The sequence below is a fragment of the Pteropus medius genome, unplaced genomic scaffold, assembly GCF_902729225.1.
Source record: "Pteropus medius unplaced genomic scaffold, Ma_sr-lr_union100, whole genome shotgun sequence".
NCBI lineage: Eukaryota > Metazoa > Chordata > Mammalia > Chiroptera > Pteropodidae > Pteropus > Pteropus medius.
The window spans coordinates 3028452-3050410 of NW_024355523.1; the positions used below are offsets into that span (position 1 = coordinate 3028452).

General features: G+C 34.3%; 1 protein-coding gene, 1 long non-coding RNA gene and 1 pseudogene across 3 annotated transcripts in view; 2 read left to right on the plus strand and 1 right to left on the minus strand.

Moving 5' to 3' along the window:
* Positions 1-21959, plus strand: part of LOC120599655 (uncharacterized) — a 461597-nt gene that overhangs the window by 428461 nt on the left and 11177 nt on the right. The window contains exon 5 of the long non-coding RNA XR_005651960.1: positions 21762-21826. This is a non-coding gene — a long non-coding RNA (uncharacterized LOC120599655). The remainder of the gene's footprint in view (positions 1-21761; positions 21827-21959) is intronic.
* The window catches only part of GUCY1A2 (guanylate cyclase 1 soluble subunit alpha 2), a 261485-nt gene that overhangs the window by 67140 nt on the left and 172386 nt on the right, over positions 1-21959 (minus strand). For both annotated transcript variants that reach the window (XM_039858727.1, XM_039858726.1), the window contains one exon: positions 12038-12181. In XM_039858727.1, the coding sequence (XP_039714661.1) occupies positions 12038-12181 (144 nt within the window). The remainder of the gene's footprint in view (positions 1-12037; positions 12182-21959) is intronic.
* On the plus strand, positions 21055-21174 carry LOC120599701 (uncharacterized; annotated as a pseudogene).

Below are 21959 nucleotides of genomic sequence, written 5' to 3' on the forward strand. Positions count from 1 at the left end.
TCTTAGGGAAGATGCCAAGCATGTCGAAATGACCAAACATAGGCTACTGACTACCTGACATAGCTTTCAGATAAACTAATAATTAAAGCAAACAAGTTGAATGGAATCTTGGAGTCTGAAAATCTGGGCAACTGATTGAATTTCTGACTGAATGGATTTAAGTGACCAGATGTTTTGGTATTGTGTAGAGAGAATTTTGACTTAATGAGAACCAAGAAAAAAGCAGATTAGTGTTTGGCACTCCTGCAGTTAGTCTGCAACTCAATTATGTAGTTTTGCACATGAGAGAAATTCAGTAAATGCTTGCTGGCTGAACGATCAAACTATTTTATTATAGTCTTCACTTCCAGTCAGTGCTTTGGTTATTGTAAATATAAAAGTGATCTTGGATAACTAAATAAACAAAAAGATCAACTGATACCATCTGGAAAATATGTCCTAAAGAGCAATATTTCTTTTGAATTCTCTGTTATGGTTTCAAATCTCTCTTTTCCTGGTTTTGGATTATTATGCTGCAACAAAGAGGAGATCATATCTTCCATTCTTTATAAAAAACTAATATTACAGAAGTTCATATTTCAATATTATTTCCAATTTAATTTTTTCTTCAGAGATTTTGAAATTTTATAAAACTACCAATTTTTGGCTCCTAAGATTAAATGCAGACATAATTATTATTTCAACATCTCCAAGTACAGTTATAGTCAGTAGAGTGTGCCTCAAATTAGAATGCCTTCAAGTGATTACACTGCTATTACATCTGAACATTTCTTTCTTAAGGAAGAAAAAGAGCAATAATTTTTTCAAGAAAGATTAAAGATTAGTCATAAGATTAGAACTCCCATGTTGTAATTATGTCATGGGAGGCAGTGTAGAGTAATGGTTATGAGCACGGACTTTGAAGTCAAACAGATCTAAATTTCAGTTCCGAATCTCCTGTTAGTCATATTTACCTACTTGCTCTTATTTGACACTAAGTCCTTTTACCTGAGTCATGTTTTTCTCATTTGTAAATAAGGACAATAACATCTGATTCATAGTCTGTGACTGTTGTAAGATTTACATGATAAGATGGAGTACAAACAGTAGCTCCCACTCCATTTGCACTTTGCTTTCTGATGTTTCAGTTACCTGGAGTCAACCAAAACCATTAAATGGAAAATGCCATAAATAAACAATCCATAAGTTCTAAACTGTGAGCTGTTCTGATTAGCATCATGAAATCTAACTTTTTCTCATTCTGGCCTGCCTGGGACATGAATCATCCCTTTGTCCAGCCTCCACCCTGTAGCTGCTCTCCGCCCATTTAGTCCTTAGTAGCCACGTGGGTTATCAGACCAACTGTCGAGGTAGTGTAGTGTCTGTGTTCAAGTAACCTTTATTTTAATTAATAATGACCCCAAATATCAAGAGTAGTGATGATGGCAGTTCAAATCTGCCAATGATAAGCCTTAAAGAGCTCCTCTTAAGTGAAAAAATGAAAGTTCTCGACTTAAGGAAAGACTGAGGTTGCTAAGATCTATGGTAAGAATAAATTTTCTATCCTTGAAATTGTCTAATTTATAAATTACACTTTATCATAGGTATATATGTATAGAAACATCATAGTATAAATAGGATATATACATATATTTCACAAATATTAAAATGTGCTTAACACACATATAAATGTAAATAAATTAACTACACATGTGTCTGGGAGGGAGGGGAGTAGAAGGAAAGGGAGAAGAGTAGGAGATGATAGGAGGGGAGGAGAAGGAAGGAGACAGAGGAGACAGATGAGACAGATTGAGCAGGTGTGCCCACACTCTAGCTTAGCATAATGCCTGGAACATAGTAAACACTCATGAGAAGCAACTCTTGTTAAGTATTCAGGTAACAATTCCACTCTGGGCATTCTGATGAGGTATTAACATGTTTGGTATAAGGAAGATCAAAGTGTTTTTTCCAAGCAGATACACCCATGTTCAAATTTAGTTCTGCAATTGTTTAGCTGCATAATCTTGGTAAAATTATGTAAACTTCTGAATCTCAAAATCTTCAAATGTAAAACAAGATTAATAAAACTTATTTTGCAAGATAAAACATATTAAACACTTGGCCCAAATTTGACATATAGAATGTATACAGTCTATATTATTTTTTCCATGTTCTTACACATGTTCTTTAACCGCACAATGTCTTACTTCTTGAACTTTAAAAATACATAAAAACTACACAGGGCTATTGTGTAGATTAAATGAGATGATATATAAACTATCAAAGCAACCACTAGCACATACTTGGATTTCAATGTCTTTCAACTCCACTTCCCTAGATTTATACAAAACCTACACAGACACCAACATAACATAGGTCTGAATGTACAACATCTTACATAGTCTCTCTAAGAAAAATTTAGTCTTTGCCAAATATTTCTAAAAACTCAACAAAAAGCTGTCAATATTAAAACACATCACTGAGAGAAATCCAAGAGTCAATTTCCACTTGCTATTTCCATTTGCTAACCAAGTCAGTCATTTACAGGTGTTGGTTCCATAGAATATAATTTCTGGGAGGGTCGGAGCCATATTCTGTTTGCTTACCTTTATATTGCCAGTGCCTAACCAACTGTCTAGAAAACAGTTTTCAAAAACATTTGTTGAACCAATGAGTAAAAGTCACTCCTAGCGAAGCTTCATCAGGATCATGGAGAGTCAGGTTTCATCTAAGTTGAAACGACAAACTGCCTCCAAAGTAAAAGCTTTTCGTCTTCTGGAACATTCAGTGTATAGTCTGGGCCTACCTTTCTACCAACCTGCTGATTATATGGTCATTTGATTGTCAAAATAACTCTGTTTCAGCTTCAACAGGTCTCCCACCGGGAACTATTTGCATGTATTTTGGACATCATTTTTAAAATTACCATTTCCCCCAAAGAGTAAGGTCTGAATTAATGAGGTTTTACTAAATTTATATTTCTATGGTTGGTTTCACCTTTGAACAAACACATTAAAGGCAAGTGATAAAGCAGAATATTTTCTTAGAATTGAATCTACATGTAAATTTGATCTTGTAACATTTGCACACAAGGTGACAATTTCTGATGCAGTAGGAAGCATTACAAATGTGCAGAAATCAATTCAGCCATTAGGAAAAAGCAAGAGTTGCTAAGAAACCATATTCCAAATAAGGAATATTATACTGGTGACCCAGACAATTACCATATGCCTGACATGACACCAACACAAAGCTTAACAGATTTTTAAAAGCACTGTGACACTGAATCGTTCACACCATACTTGCAACTCAGATAATTAAAGAGTGGCCTTTCAGTGATGCAAAAATTCATTTGTAGAAACAGGAAAATACAAAATCGAAGTGAATTAATAACAATGTAAGATACTTCCTAAGTCTTACCAAGTCTCTCCTGCATATCTAGGATGCATGTATGTCTGTGGTACACAGTGTCTCATGACTTCATTTAATTGAAGTCCATTCAATTTTTAAAAGAATCTACCTTTCAAATAGATATATTCTCTTTCTATGTGTTTGTATATCCAGAGGGGGGAAAAAAACTTTTAAGAATATATAGCAAAATGTACACTGTGGTTATGATTGGTAAGTAAATTATAGGTGATTTTGACTATGCCCTGTCTGCTCATTTTCAGGGGTCATTTTACTTTTTGTAATTTCAGAAAACTAATAAAGTTACTTTGAAATAATTTTTAAACTTTTATTTGGAGCTAGATACGAGATTTTGAGACAGAATAACAAACCAAAGACATAAAACCTAACACTGTGGTTAACGGGGAGATAGCACATTCCTGTCTTACATATTATTCTATCTTGCTATTTTCACATCATTTTTGGTATTGTAAGATCCAAGTTGCTCATGTTGGCATATGTGCATATGACAATTAGGCATAAATAGAGTAAGTTAAACGGGCAGCAAAAGATAAAAGCTCTCTTGCTCAATAATGCCAGAGAAAAGAGACCATATTCCCAAAATAATGGGCTAACCTACCCCCAAATGTGTTAGTGAAATCATATCTTAATGTCTCTTTAGGAGTGAGAATTGGCAGGCAGAGATTCTTATTCTTTACATAAAACTCAGATAAATAAACACATGACCTACCTAACTGCTTGGAGGCTTCACTTTTGCAAAGCACACCACACAAGAATCAAATAAAAATGAATGCCTTTACTAACACAAGTTTTAGACTTTTATTAGGACATTGAACAAATAGAGAGAGCACCCTTAACGCCTTATAATCCCTGAAGGGGGCACTCTCTGGAGACAGACTAAAATAAATGAAATAGATTATAACCTCTTTAGAAGTACTTACCCCATAATGATATTATTTAACAGAAAAACTATAAAATATTTAAACCATTTAAACTAAAGAATGTATTTCTCTCCTTAAAGTGTAGAAGGGAGAAGACTGCTACACAAAATCAAACTGAGCAATTTTGTATTTTACATGCAAAGCTTTATTCAGATGAATTTTGCTTCTTGCCCCTTGCTTGGTGTTTCCTTTCACTAACTTATTATTACTATTTTTTCATGTAGGAAAAACATGCAAATACCTTCACAAAAGAACTGCTTGGAAATCTGTTTGACAAATATAAAACTCTTCAGCAAGACCAGAACTTTTAGAAATGTGTGCCTAATATTTTTTTCATTGACTGAAAATATGGTTAAAAGTCTGTGACCATATTATATTAGAATCAGTCATGATTAAAGATAAAAGCTAAAATAAACTAGCAATGGAATCTATCTCATCAACATACACCATATGTAATATTATGTATTAAATCATTATGCCGACATCTCATAGAGGGATTATAAAGTGTTAAGGGTGCTCTCTCTCTTAATGTGCAGCTCTCCAGCATCATGCCAGAAGAGTAGAGTAATTCTATGCTTAAAACAAATATTTTATTCAATATGTAAAAGCAATTAATTAGAATATAAGACACAATCTTTGAATTCAAAGACTACCCTACGAAAAACATAAATATAACATTTAAAATATGTAGCTTCTGCATTACAATCCACATTAAAAAAATAAATAAAAGGAAAATAAACAGAAAAAAAAAACAATGGAATAAGATGGATAGTGGATGTTCCCAACTCAATCTGGCTGGTGATCTTAATTGTCTTTTTCCCTTCTACCCACACACATATAACTGAACATATCTTTCTTACCCTCTAATTAAAAAATTAATCATTTTAGTGCAATTCTCTAATATGGATTACTTACTTTCATTCTCTTAAAGAGAACATCTAGTATAAACAAATATTCTTGAACACTAAAGCCATGAAAAGTCTAACATAAAATAATGAAATACTAAAAACAATAGGAAAAATTTGACAATATAAAATTTGTTTAACATGCGTTTATTTATAAGTCTATAGAGTATAACAATTAAGAACTCTGGCTATTTTTTTATTCTTCTTTTGAATAATTCTTCATAGAATTATTGTGAAACTTAATTAAAAGAGTAGTTACACAGAAAGCACTTCGAACTGTGAGCGCCTGGCATACATTTAAGTGCTTCTATAGATGTTATTTATTGTTATCCTTCATTAGCTAGTTTAAATACAGTTAGATGCTTCTGCCTTTTCTATTTAAAAATATCATCTGTAACGTGGGTTGAAAATAGGCATTAATCTAGATTAGAGCAAATTATTAGTAAGATAAAACTCTTATAAAAAATATACATCACTTTGAACTTCCATTTCCAGTAAAAGCAGATTATATAATTTGAGCAACCCGCTGAAGGTCAGCTCGCAAGGCAATAAAAGAGTATTGCAGCAAGATATGAGCGAAGATGAACTTGAGGAGAGGTGAACACGAATTTCAGGGTGCTTTTTTCTGCGATGGGCATCTGCTGACTTCAGAAGTGACTGAGAGGTGAAAAAATGAGCAGGACTTCTGACAACCTCACAAGACTACAGGGACAAAAATTGAAGTCCACAGATTGCCAAGGGGAGGCCTCAGTAAATCCTTCATACTTTGAGATGAGACCCTGACAGGAAGCACCACAGGTATCAGGGTAATACCATCAACATAAGGTGAATCAGAAGTAAATTGGCCCTCCTACACACTGAAACCGTGTGTAGGTTTCAGCAATCCCTTCCGGTCAGAAGCACATGTAAATTTTCCTTATAGGAGGTTAACATCATTCTCAGTCTCAAATTATTTCTATGATTTTTTACATATAATGTCCAGCACTCGAACAAAAAATAATAATAATAATTAGGCACACAGAAGACAAGCAACATGACTAAAAATTAAGTGAAAGAACACACAATGTAATACCACAGGGGCTCTAGAGAATGGATGTATCAAGCCAAGAGTTTAAATTAATTATGGCTGATACGTTAAAGGAAATAAATAATATGAAAGTTTGTCAGATAAATGGAAACTTAAAAAACAATAAAATGGTATGAGTGACATTAATTATTAAATGGATGAGCTTCACAGATGATTTTCATAACCAATTGACAGGAGTATCAGTGAGCTGGAAGATAGAACTGAAGAGAGTATACAGACTTAAATGCTGAAATTAAACAGAAACGAAATACAGAAGAGATTCTGTTGTAACCTTATCTACTGGTAAACTCTGAAAAAATACTTTAAACATATTATTTTTAAAAAACATAAATACATTTCTAGTACCAAATAAATTCACAAGTAGAATGTAGATCTATTAAAAATATATTTAGTCATAAATTTTACCAGTAATATTATATAGTATTTTTGTATATTATTGCTATTGTAAAACAATGATTTACTAAAACTGTCACTCTCTAGGAGATGTGCATTATCTAGAAGATTAAAAGTAAATTAAAATGTGTTTCTTGGATAAACATGAGAAGCAAAGATAATTGGGCTCAGTATCTTAACAGGAAATTCATATAATGCCTATGTAGCTCTTTCCGATCACTTAGCTTTATCTCCTTAGATGTAGATTCTGGAGGGAGGATATTTCGAATAAGTATTCGCACTTCAGGATGCCTAGTACTAATGAGAATTTTATAAATAACCAATTATCAAAGAATCACAGAGAATTAATTCATTATCAAATACTTTTTTTTTCTTTTTTCTAAACACAATCTTGGGCTATAATCTCATGAGATTAATTAAATATTGCAATATTTGCAAAAAGCAAATCCTTTCAAATATTAAGATAACAACACCAGGTTTCCTTTGTAAATAACAACTATTTTAAAATTAATTGGAAAATATTTCGTAATCTCAAAAAATCCCGTAAAGCCTTAATTGAAGCTTAAGGAGCTAGATTTAATGTATTACAGTGCATGTAAGTTGTACATTAATATTCCTGCCGTTGAACTAGGTAGTGAGAAGAAACTCATAGCATTACTCTGATTTACAATTGAGATTGCTAAACACGTTAGTATTACAACATGATTATACCACTTTTTTTATTCTATTTCACAATCTCTCTATAATTGCCTCATTATAAAAATGTACTATTCTCTAAACTAATGAAGAAATTTTGCATTTATATGTCTATGCGATGAAATTCAATGAAAATACTTTTTGAAAACTGAAATCCAGAAGTAAAATTTAGGTACCTGGACATACTCAGCCTTCTTCGAAAGTTTTAAATCATGAAAATACTTCTCTTTCTACAATGTTTAATCACATATTCTAGTCAGTCCTCAACCCAGCTTCTCCCTTCTTAACCACTTTTTAAAAAAAGAATAAAGCACAAACAGTAATAAATGTTTTGTTATTTTAATCAAAGAGTGGTTAAACTATTAGTAAAAGTCTTTCATCACTAAAAACTCTATTCATAATACTTCGTTAAGATTAAGTTTACAAGTTAACGAACAACATAAAATTACGTAACTTTCTAATGAAATCACCATAGAGCTAGTTTAAACAGAGGGGAGAGAATATGAGTCTGATTTTACTTTTCTTCAATTGTCTATTGTTTAAGAAATAAGGAAATCAGATTCCCTCTAGGGAGGAAAAAAATGAAATATGCATAATGCTGGCATTTCCATATATTTAGCCAGTAGAATAAACATGTTGATAAATTACAAAAAATTCTTAATCATTATTTTTAAAGGCAGTCTTAAAGTCACTTTGGGCTAAATTTTCAGAATTTATTGTATAAATAGACCATATTTGTGTATGTTTAGTAGGTACAGTCTAAACTAGCCTCTGAGTTTCATTAGAGTACTTATAGAAAAATAATTTGCTTGAATATTATAAACCGAAGAAGTTTTGCTTTTTTTTTAATTTAAAAATTAACCCAGCCAATTTTCCAGTAATGATTCAAGGACATTCATTACCAATCATCTGAAAGCAAATATAATTGATAATTCAGGTTCCTATTTCCATCATGACAGGTAGCTCAAAAACTTATAGGCATATAAAAATTATTAATTTACTTTTCAAAATTTGAGAGGTTTGGGGAATTTTCTTTTGAGCAATTATTACAATTCGAATAGCTTAATTTTAAAATAGCCTAAGAACTTAGATAGTTTGAAGTAAACAATTGGCCGATCACAAATCTAATGAACTCTGACACCCAAGCATTTTTAATGAAAGATTCTTCTAATAAATTTAGAAATGATCCATGACACCAAGGTAGGAGCCAATTCCAAATCAAATTAACATGTCAAAAAACAAACCCAAACAATTAAATAATATAAATAATATAAATTAATAATAAAGCTAAAATTATTAAGGTGGTTTTATTATTTTGAATTCCCTTTCTGCTTTCTTATTAAATCTTTATGGACATTTCCTCTTCTGATTCAATAAGACTGATTCATAAGACAGAGCTAATGTTATATCCTGCAAATGAAAATATAGGTGAACACACTGTAAAACAGAATTCCCTGGTTTTGTTCTTTGGTAATTTAACTTTGTTTTGACAATGCTGAATCAATACAAATGTTGTATCTCCTATAAAAGAAAATCCAATATAGAAAAACAATCCCAAATGATAACATGACCTAACTGGTAATCTTGAAAATTTCAGAACCAATAGAAATTAAAAGTAGAATGTATATATTTACAGTTTGCAGCAAATCTGAGGCAGCATTCCTTTTGCTTGTTTGTTTTTCCTGACATTGGCAGAAGTGTCATTCACATACTTGAATAACTCGATAATTATGTCCTGAGAGGACTTAGATTAGATTTTTTTTAATGTTCCTTGCTTTTGTTTTCACCTCTGGTGGGAGTCTTTCTCTTTACTCTTTTTTTTAAATTGTCAAATGTAAACATGTGTGAACATAAAATGAGTAATTTTGCACTATAACCCCTATGTTCACTTCCCCTAAGGCATCCTTCCCTTTCCCATTATCTTCTTTCTTTCTCCTGGAGTTATGCAACATCTTGAATTTTGTACTAATCATTCTTTTTCTTTTACACTTTTCCATCAATGCAGGTATTTCTAAATAGCATACTTTTCAAATTTTCCTAGTTTTGAAATTTAATTTAATGGAATAATACTACAGCATTCCTCTGTGGCTTGCTTCTTTTGATCAATATTATTGTTTACATTCATCCATGTTGATGTCAATAGCTGAAGTCATTCATTTACCCAACTCTATAGTATCCTAAGGCATAAATATATCACAGCTCATTCATACTATTAAAAGAATATTACAGTTATTTACAACTTGAGGCTATTATGAAAGCATTGCTGTGAATATGCCAGTGTCTGACTTCTGCTACACATGCACAAGTATCTCCCTGGGGTAAACATCTCGTAGAGGGTTATAGAAAAGGCACAAATTCAACTTTACTAGTTAATGCCAAGGACACTGTATCATTTAGACCTCCATCAGCTATATGTGAGATTTCCTGCTGATCCAGATCATCAGTAACAGTGTCACTGTCAGACTTCCAAAGTTGTGCCAAACTAGTAGGTGGGAATGACATATTATGGTGCTATCAATATAAATTAATCTGATTACTGATAAGGTTAACTGAAAGTACTTCTATTGGTTAAATGTGTTATGAAAAAATCTCCTAGTTTGTGACTATTTTTTTATTCTCTATAGGTGTTCTTTGATAAAAGGAAGGTTTTCATCTAAATGTAGTAAAATTTATACACATTTTCCGTTATGATTTGACCTGACTAGTTTAGAAAAAAAACTGTTCTCTAAGTCAAAAAATCCTAATTATAAATTTATAGTTTTATAGTATGGCCTTTCACCTGGAATTGCTTTATGTGCAGACTCATGGAATAGAGATGCAATTCTAATATTTTTTTCCACATGGATAACCAATTGTCCCCAAACCATTTATTGACTAGACCATCCTTTTCTCACTGATCAATGTTACCTTGGTCATTTATCAAGTCTTTTTCTCTGATGTACTGCAGTCTCATTAAGATATGTTCAGTTTTGGATTCCTGATTTATCTTTTGTTGAATTCTTTAGGATTACTGAATCTGAAGACTGACTAATACTTTTAATAGTTCCCCAAATTTTTCCTTTCTGCATTCCCTCTATTAACTCCATTTGGAACCCCAACCGAATATACACATTACATCTTCTCACTCTCTCCTTCATGTCTCCTACACATTTTACATTTTACATTCTTATTCATATTTCCCCATTTTTGATTCTCTGAACTCAGTTATAGGTAATTTCTTTAGTCCTAGCTTTCAGTGTACTAATTTTTGTTTGTTTGTTTTGTTTCAGTTATGCCTAATCTGCTTTAAAACTCATCTAACTGTGTTCTTTTTTCTTTAAGTATTATGTTGATTGCTTAGAAGTTCTCTGGTTCTTTTTCAAATCTACTGTTTCTCCCTCACATTCTAAAGCTTCTCTTTTATTTCTTTAATTATATTAAAAGTTGTCATTTTGATTCTGTCTGAAAATTTTGATATCTGACAACACTCCAGATCTGTTTTCCTCGTCTACTGTTTCTGCTGGCTCTTGGCCATAGTACTTTGTTTTCCTATGTGAGTCTGTGTCTTTTTGTTTTTGTTTTACTTTGTTTTGTTTTTTAATATTAGCTGCTCATTTCCCAGAGTACTTTATCTGTGGAAATTCTTTGAAGATGGGATTGAAGTTGATTTCCTCCAAGCAGGAAATAGTGTTTCCCGGTTTCCTACTCTCACTGCTAATGACGGAGCACTTAATTTAAATTCACCACTTAAATTTTGTTCAGTCTACACACATAATGTGATTAGCACATTTTTCTCTTTCCTATGAGTTCAGTGTTGTGCTTAATAGTCTTTAAAAAATATATAACAAATATTTAACACTGCATTTTAATAATTTTAATCAGAAGGGGTACTCAGGTATCTAATTTGCCATAATGCTAAAACTAGAAATGTACTCCCACTTTGAGACTTTTTTCCTTCTATTTGTTTAATTCATAGTTAATGAACTGTTATAGAAGAGCTCGCTTAAATTCAAAGTTAAGATTTCTGGTTTATAAGGACTCATAGTAACAACACTTCTGGAATCCATTGGGTTCTGTGACCTAACGTGACCTAATCTTTTTCCAGAGGTGGATCTTATGTTGCAGAGAGCCATCAGTACAAAAAACAGGACAACACACCAGAAGCTACATTTCCATTTTTAAAGTTTCCTCAGTTACTGGGCTCTAGCCTCCAAGCTCTGTCACATATAAATTACAAAAGTAACCCTGGGGCCTGAGTCTTCATGAGGACTACCTGTACACTATGCACAGGAGGTTGCCCAGGTCCTCCTTTTTTTGCCTTTTTGTTTCTTTCTTGGATCATCTCTTAGACTCTGATTCTGACCATCATTTTTGCTTGTATTTGGTGACTTGGTCACTGACATCAAGTTCTTGCACTTGGTTTAATCCTTTAGCTCCTTTTCTCCTCCATAGTAATTTGCTTTTCACACCTTTTCATATTTTAGACCATATTCCTGGAATATATGAGTTATTTCTACTTATTCTTCACCCTCCTTGAACATCTGACTTATCTAGATCTGTAAGTTACAGTACATAGAATTCAGAAGTGATTTTTTTTTTTGTCCCTTCAGTTATATATGCATTATACTCAAGAATGTTGGGAGGATTACCTGGATTGGTCTTCCATCAGGTGTCAGCACCTCTTCTGAAAGTTCCATCATCTTTAGGGCCATCAGAGCAATGGGTTTAGCGTGGCACAGGCTTTTTCTGTGGAGTCCTGCAGCAACGCAGTATGCATCACCTATTGTTTCCACCTGCAGCAATCAGACAAATTAAATGCAAACATATGATAAGAGCCAGAAGAGAAATGATCATCTGCAATCACAAAATGTTGCTGAAAAACATGTCAGCAAAATATCGATAAATTAAGCAATTAAACAACTGAGTGTAATCACAGCAGAGTTTGCAAACAGCCACAGTCAAATACTGACATCTCACTCCAGGGCTGTTCATCAACATTATCACGATAGATGATCATTGAAATCAAGAACAACTGTAACACAATTATTCCTGTGAAAATAGAATTGTCAGTATTTTACTTGGACAGTTTCTAACTGATGACTTTATTCAAAGCCACTCTGTTGTCTCCTTCAAACCTTCAATATGGGTTATATTTGACAGATGAGAAATTGATGTGCAAAAACCTATCCATAATCCTATAATTAAAAAGTTAATGGGCACTGTCAAACTCTTGCTCACCCTGTTCTAACTCTATGGTCAGCATCCATTCTGAATGGCCATTGCTTTTGTTCAGTATTTTAAATAATTATCTCAAGTTAAAACCCCCAACTTCCCAAAGCATAAATATGGCATAAAAGTTAAGCTTAACTTATTTTCAGAGAAAAGTTCACTAGTTATTCAAAGTAAATATGATGGTAAAATCCTCTAGAGTTCTAATATTTTAATTAGAGCAAAGTGATGAAATACTGTATAAAATGCCCAATTTCAATATTACCTGTTCTCTGAAGCCCTCCATGACCCTTTCATTAGTTCTTCGAACTAATCTTCTCTTCTATTCTGTTTCAGCAGCACTTTCCAGATCTCTTTGCTATATAGCTTCATCATAAGCTAAAATCAATATATATCTATGTATAATCAATATGTATCCCCAGCTATGATTTGAGCTCTTTAAAAATGAGACCATGTATTTTTCACCTCTATATTCATAGGGCTTATCATAGTGTCTAAAATATAGATATTTAATAAATATCTACCAAATGAATAAATAAATCCACCACGTTTACTATGATTACAATAACGTAATTCTATCATTTGCTCATTTTTACCATTTGTTTCAGGATCAGCATGTAGATCTATGTGTCATGTAAATCCGTGAAGGAAAAAATTGCCTCTAAATCACTGGAGATGCTTTTATTATAAATATATGAAGAATTATAAGATATTCTATTAATTAAGATTTAATTGCTATAACTAAATTTCATGTGAATTCATTCTAACATTATAGTATTAAAAGATGTATTGCATTAAATTCAGTAAGCACTAATATGGAGAATATGATGAGAATACTTAAGAAGTTCATGGGATGAGGAATGCCAGAATTATCCCTCACTTATTAGAATCTCATCAGGAAATATGCATCAACAGTGATTTCAATACCTTAGACCATAATGACGTTCAAAAATTTCACTTTAAGCCCTGTTTTCTGATGCCAAAAAAAATGGAAATGAAATCATTTGGTGAGAACAGAAAGGCAGTGACATATGAGTTGGCAAAGGTTTCATTCTAAGTACTAAAATATACTTCCCTCAAAGAATCCCCACTGAGAAAAACACCCAGCAAATAATAAAGATATAATATGTGGCCATTTACCATTTCCCCCCTGGAAAGACAAAATCCTTTGCCGATTCTCATATTTATCTCTTCCTTTTGTATTTTTGTATAATTTTAAAATCTAAAATACTGTTAGCTATGTATTTGAAACTAACTTCTAATTTTCAGATAGTAAGACACATAGGCAGTAAACTATTCATATCAATTGAATTGTTTCACAGTCACTCTGAACATGCATGCTCCTGGACCATGATCTCTTCTCGAAATCCCTATGGTCATCCTCCTCCTCAGCAGCAGTAGCTCCAGTATCTTTTCAGCAAAAGTTTATTGAGTTACATTAAATGCATATTTCTAGAAATTGCACCAAAAGAATAAAGATTAATTACATGTTGCATTTTCTCCATAAGACTATGTAATGTAATATATGGAGAAGATGGACCAATATGTTACTGATTGATAAAATACATAACTTCAATGAAGTGTAAAATAAAAATGTGTACAATATAACAAAGTAATATTAAAATCCATACATGATCATGTAAGATTTTATACCATTGCGTTTCCAAATATTTGAAGTCAAATTAACTATTGGAAATAACAGAATCAAAAAATAGTCAAGAAATAGACATCAAAAAACAATGGCCCCTATTAAGACGTGAAATTCTCACAATTATTCATAAACACTCAACATACAGAAAAAATCTAAAAGTCGTTGCTTCTGTCATGGTAGGCTAGATTATGTTGCAGCAGCTATATAACCTCCAAATCTTAATGCCCTAAAACAACAAAGGTTTATTTCTGATTCATGCTACATATTCATGTGGATTTGGGGTGGAGGAGAGAAATGCTGTGCCATGCCTCTTCACTCTAGGAATGAGGCTAGTAGAACCTCCTCACCTAGAGCTGGGTGTAATGGCAGAGTAAAGATCTGACAAATGACACGCTAGCGCATACAGCTTTCTTCCAGATGTGACGTTGATAATTCCCTGTCAAGATTCTTTCACCAAAGCAAGTCACATGGTCATGCTTAACATAAAAGAGATGGGAAAATGCAACCAACCAGGAGCCCAGAGAGGAGGCAGAAATATTTGGCAAATAGCATTAGTGAGTGTGTGAATGAATAGGTAATAGCTTAAAAATTTTCAAATACCCTGATGTATGTAAAGTGCAAGCAATATGTCTGTGTGATGTTTTACTTTCCTTGCAGATGCAGTCAGCATCTTAATCTGAAAATCTCGGCAGAAATGCTACCACCTTAGTAATGCAACTTTCCATTAAAGCTCCATTCTTCTCTCTTCTCCACTCATCTATATCTGGTCTATACAAGTTTAGCAGAATTAAGTAGATATGACCATCTTAGTGGATTCTCTTTAAAATAATTAGTTGACTTTGCCTCATAGGGAGCTGTGAAATGAAAGCATTACATATCAATTATAATTACTCTTGAGGATGTTTCCTTGAGTTAAACAATAGCTAGACAAGTGGCCATCATAAACATGCTACAAAAAAAAAAACTGTCCATAAAGTTGACCAGGTTTTGAATTCCTTTATAATTATCTCAGTATTTTTTAAATAGAATTTAAACACAACACACACCATCAAAAATAGTTCATCTTATTTCTTTTCAGCATCTCCAACCTGTGCTTGAATGACATTAAATTTTTAAAAAATGGCTAGATTAGGCATGAAGATGGAAAAGATAGTGCTTATGCAAATGTCTGAAAACCTTATATACTTTTATGAATGTAGAAGAGGAGGTTTAAGTACTAAAAATATTGGTATAACTGTTGTCCCACATATTGTTGTTATAGCTGCTTTGATCAATTAAAGAATTCACCTATCTTGTGTATCTTCTTCTCAACACTGTATAATCAAAACCTTCATATTATTTCAGGAATAAAGGTGGTATAAATAAACTTCTTAGACTTTTTTGTTTGCTTTATCTTAATCATTTAAAATAATTTATTTTAACTCCTAATAAAATCTCATTTTCATAACATTCTTCTCCAGGTTTATGCTTAAGAAATATCTAGGAGGTTTCTCTGAAATTTGGGCTTAGTGGAGAGGAAGAAGTGCGTGTTTTTGGGGATGGTGGTGGTAATATTGGGGCTGGGATTAACCTAATAGAACACTGCATACTATAGGACAATTCATAACCCAGTCCCATGGGACCCAAACCTACATCAGCCCTAAAGTCCTAGGTCTGTCTTCTTTTAAACTTTCTGAGACTTGTGAAAGAGAGTTTGGGGGATGGGGCATAAGAGGAGAGGGTCAGAAAACTCTGGCAAGTCTATCTCACTGGATAGCTTCCCTCTCTCCCTCTGGATATTATCAAGACGAGAAGTAAATTTAAAAGTCTGTTTTTCTATTTGTTTGCTTTCTGGTTTGGGGTTCTAGTACTTTTAGAAACAGAAAGAGGGGACAGGGATGAAGGGAGGGAGGAGAGGAGAGGTGCTGGAATGAGATATAGGCAGACAGATGAAGCTCAAAGATGAAAAATGTCTCTTTTTACCTCCTACCTTCTCACAGAGCACTTGGTCACCTGGTCACAATCAGGTGAGTAAAAGGGGGCTGGCAAACATGCCACATAATTCCTGGGCTCACTGGCTGTAAGACACTTGATTATCAGAAAGGATACCATATTTATCCTTGCTGTGAGGATGGAGCCACACCTGCCGGTCCAATCACCTATCATTAGGTATGGTTCCTAAGTGACAAGGAAAGGGGAATCAGGGTAGGACTTCTCTGATGGTTAGAGGGGCCTGAGTTCACAGCAGTTCTGCAGGTCCTCATTGACTAGAAACCAGGGCACAGACCTTCATGAAGGCTTATCAATAGCAGAACAGGAAAAACCGGACTTGGGTAGATTTAGGGGCACCTTAACTTTTTTTCCTTCACTTCACCCAGGCTCAGTAGCTCTCCACTGTTAATGTCTCTTTTGCCTGATACTTAGCAAGGTGGATGAAATAGGTACCTGGCCAAAGATGAAAAGCAGGTGGTGGTAGCCAAGCAGAGAACTTAGGGCCATGGAATGTCCACTAGACATACTTGAAGATGAGTAACTTGCCATAGATAGCAAGCGTGAACTCAGCTTTTAGTTGTTCTTGATGTTGTGGTTTTTGAAGATATACTGATCTTCTTCAAATATAACTGAAGTTCCTACATCAAAAGCAAGTAGGAAGGACCTGACACAGACAAAGGTTCAAGCAATGCAGACAAAGGCAGTGCAGTCTTCAGCATCATTTTTTGACTTGAACAAAGTGATGGTCATGCTATAAAGGCTACATTCTTGAAGTCGAGAGTACTGAAGGTTCAGAGGAGCCAAGGTGCAGAGAAGCCCGCACACACACATCGCTGTTGGCCAAGCACAGGTCCAACAACTGATGGCAGGTAATCTGGAGCAGGAACAATCTCCAAAGGTAGAGTTAACCACATTACTCCCCTGATGGCTTGAGTATCTCCATAAGCCTCTCTGCTGAAAGTAGTCTGATTTCCCTTCACATAGCAGGTAGCATTGCAGGAGTTGGGCCACAGAATCCCTTTAATAATAACAGCAAATCTCGTCAGATTCTAGAAGGCCGTAATCTGAGCTACAGGTGATGTCCTGCTCTTGCAGATAAAGGACTTAGAGCATGGGGTCCTGGTCATATCTTCAGACTGGGAAGAAATGCTACTTGTCCAGAATATCTGACCTTATATTCTTTAATGATTGCCTTGTTTCTGCAATAGGAGTTTGTTTTTAAAAAGACGTTGAACTTGTATCCTGTCCTGGGATTTCTGAACTCTTTCACTTTTAACTGATATGAACCTCAGGAAATCTCCATTGTGGCTTTTAGGCATGGCTGTTGGGTAGGATTACTCCAAAAAGTAGTGTCTCAGAATGTGGGTATACTTTGAGTGATGAATCTTGTACCCGCACTCAAGCGCCATGGCATTTACCCAAACTTGGGCTCCAGCTGGAGGAAGACCCTGTGTCAGCCTGAGCAGTCACTGTCTCCAATTCCAGACTCAAGAAAGTTTGAAGAGATCGTATTTAGGGGCCAGGGCCTTACCACCTGCTTTACCTCTAAAACTTTGTTTTTCTTCACAACCTCTATGCCTTTCCCCATGAACATCACTTCATCACCTTCTCCTCTACTTCCTTCTCCTCCACTTTTTCCTTCACCAGCATTCCTGTTTCTCCACCTGCTTTTCATCCACCACTTCCATTACTTTCCTCAGCTCTTCTGCTGCCAAAGATGGCATATTCCTCTGTCATCACCTTTTTAGCCAAACCACCACACAAGGTATTGCTTGAGACCTCTACTCTACTGTGAACCACATGTCTGTAGGGCATTCCTCCCCTACCAGGGTGTGGTAGAGGGGCCTTCTTCCTGAAAGCAGAGAAAAGTGAGGCATCACAGGTGATGACTGGCAGGATGGAGCAGCTTGGAAATTGCCACATCCCTGCCACCTAAATCTAAGGAGGGGTCACAGGTCAAAATGCTTAATAAGGATTTTATTAAATGTTTTAAATTGTATCTAATTTCTTCCCTTAGGAGTTCAAATTGTCCCCTAAGCAAGTTTTTCAAATGCAAAACTCAGGACCACCTGCATAAGAATTACTCAGAAGGTACTTGTTACAAATTAGATCTGCAGGCCCCACCTGGATCTACTAAATTAAAATCTAGGTATAAGGCCCAGCTATATGCATTTTCACATGCTCTTAGGTGTATTTTGTGATTCTCAAAGTTTGAAGACTTCTGGTATATGATGTTAGTTAAAAATGTTATAATATTCACCCAGATATTCATCTTTTCTTAAGAGCCAATGAACTTTCAGAAAGGAGAAAAGTTCCTCTACCCTGAACCCCAGTCATTCCCATATACTCCTTTTCTCTCTTCCACCCTACCAATGAGGGCAATAAACTTCTCCAGACATTTCCTTCTTATTTGTCAGAATTTTAGACCACAACCCCTAGCCCCTCCCCTCACTAAATGCTGAGAATCATCTGGCAGAGTAGGTATTCAGTGATCTGAAGAAAGTTTGTTGAGTTCAATTAAATACATTCAAGTGAATAGTACATAATGGTTTAGCAATTCAAATGGAAATAACTTTAAGAATTTACTAATAAAGCTACTTCCAAAAATATCCCTTCGTTCCTTAAAAAAAAAAAATCTATCTAATTACATTCATTTTGGTTGATGTTTCTGACCCAAATACTACTTCTTTTAAGAATGTCTCTACAGTGCTCAGCTGATACAGAATTGAAAAGGAGGTCATCGATATAAATAGAACAGTTATTTGGCCTGAGAACTATTCCCAAATGAGGGAAAATAGATTCCAAATGACTTCCTATCAAAGAAAGCTCTTCTCCTGATAAAACTCTCAGTAGATCTATCAATGTAAATTCCAGCTCCTGCCCAGGAATCTCAATCATGTAGAAAATATTGTTGCTAGGCCCCAGGTTATTTATCATAAAGGTTATTGAATACTGAAGCATGTCAGCAAAGAAAAATATATTAAAATACTCAGTCAAAATTTCTTTCTAAATTCTTAAGTTAGATGTGGGAACTGAATTTTTTTTTTTTTTTTTTTGCTGTACAATAACCTGTCCTCTAAGATCCTTAATAATAAGGCTCCGATTTTTCACTTTCATCTACCACTATCACTTTAATTTATTCCATGCTCCAATCAAAATAACTCGATGTTCTTTGCAAACTTTCTGTACCTCCCACCACTGTGTTTATACTCAAAATCATTGCTCTACCTGGAATCCATTCATTCAATCTTTACAAAAACAATTATTGAGTCTTTTATTTTCACAAAAATTTTTCCAGGGATTTCTGACTTAGAACTTTAAACATGTTCCCAGGGAATGATACATGTCTGCTATATTTTTCAGTAAAGACATAATGAGTGCTAAATAACATTAGGTGATGTCATGACACTGAATAGTTTAAGATTTACTATAAAGCTATAGTAATCAAGACAGCGTGATATTGGTGAAAGAATAGACAAATAGATCAGTGGAACAGAATACAGATCCCAGAAATAGACCCCCATAAATACAGTCAATTGATCTTTGACAAAGGAGAAAAGGCAACATGTGGAGCAAAGACAGTCTATTCAACAAATGAACAAATGATTCTGGAACTACTGGATGGCCACATGCAAAAAAAAAAAAAAAAAAAGAATGTAGACACAGACTCTATACCCTTCAAAAAAATCAACTCAAAATGGGTCACAGAATCTAAATGGAAAATGGAAAACTGTAAAACTCCTGAAAGATAACATAAAAGAAAAATAAGTGACCTTGGGTATGGTGATGCCTCTTAAGATACAATACCAAAGATCTATTATCTATGAAAGAAATTCTGAAAAAAAGTAACACTGAGGAGACAATAAAAAGACTAGTGCTTACCTAAAATTGAGGGGGTCGGCGGGGGCGGGGGAAGGAATGAACAGGTGGAGCACAGAGGATTTTTAGAGCAGTGAAAATACTCTGTATGAAAGTAAAAGAAATTACCTCCCTTTATACCCCCAGATTAAATAGAGTTTAGAAAACAAGGCTTCCCCAACCCCTCTTCCACGAGTCAAATTTGTCACATGCTTCCATATCTATCTTTCATTGCATATCTTTTCCGAAAGCATTCCCAAACCTTTAATAGGAAATATCTTTGCTTCTTTTAGAAACCAAATAAAACTTGACTTCTGCATCTCTTATTCTGCAATAATTTGTTTTCATACTTTCTTTACTATCATCCTTTCTAAAGTGCTAAGTCACTTAACTTTGAAGGCAAGGATAATATCTTAGTTATCTTTTTTAAGTCCTGCTGGGGCTAGTGCAGTGCTAGCATAGTAGACACTAAGAGAATTATGACTGAGTCAAATTGTATTATAAACATCTTTATCAAAAGCTGAGTTGATGTGTAGATAATGTGTAAATTATCTTTCAAAATCAAAGTCATTGTTACATGTCTCCAAAATATGTCTATTCTATCTACTCAGATTAAGTCTACATAATGCCAAAATAAGAACAAACTCCAGTGATCAGGTGATTTGCATGAACAATAGAATGGAAGTATTTCCATTAAGTAGACAAAACTGACCATTTCCTTCAGGGTTCCAACACTGGCTCAAGTCTCTCATAGACTTAAGCCTTGTACATACCTTGCCAGCCAAGTTAATGCTACCACTATCTCTCCCTTAAATCATGGCAATAATATCCTTATGTTCTACTTTTGTCTAAAAACCATGCTTTCACCTTTAAATCTATACCCTACACTACTGTTTAAGTGATTTCTATAAAGCAAGTCTACTTGTACCACACCTCTATTCAAAATCTTCAGCTGGAGTCTACCACCATGCTACCCTGAACAAGCCCAATCCCATTTGATCTTGTGAAGCTAAGCAGGCTCAGGCCTGGTTAGTACTTGGATGGGAGACCACCTAGGAAGACCAGGTGCTGTAGGCGTAAAAAATTTAAAAAATAAAAAATAAGGTAGTGTAAGCTGACAAGGTCCTTGCAATCTGTGAGGTCAACCAAGGGTTGCCTCACCTAAAAAAAAAAAAAAAAAAATTAAAATTAAATAAATAAATAATTAGTTTTTAAAAAGTCTTCAGCTGAATCACTCCTATGATTAAGACCAAAATCCTTGAAATGGCTAGAATATCTACAGGTTCTAGCGCCTAACTACTTCCGGATCTTTATCTCGTACTATTCTTCTCTAGTCATGTTTCACTACACTGATTTTCATTTAGTTGTTCCACTTTTAGTTATTCATCACGTTCCTTTCTGACTCAGAGCCTTTACATATTCTGAGCCCAATGCATAAAATCCTCTCCTCTCACCATCCCTTCTACCTGGTTAACTCCAACTCATCCTTTATTTCTCAATTTAAAAGTCGCCTCCTCAGGAATGCCATTCTGATCTCTTAGACTAAAACAGGTGTCTCTATTACACTTTCTCATAACACCATGTAATTTTTCTTAGTCATTCTCATTGTGATTTATAATTACATATTTTTGTGAGTCTTGATTATTTACTCTCTTTCTCATTAGACTGTGAACTCCATGAAGGCAGATGTCATGACTTCTTCACTACTCGGTGTGGTGCCTGACATATGGTAAGTGTTCAAGAAGCATTTATTTAAGGTATAAATGGGTGAAAGTGGTTGGTCAAGTTGTGGACCTCCTTAAGATCATGCTGTCATGAGACCTCCCAGATCATACTTCTGGAATGGAAAAAACCTGAGCAAT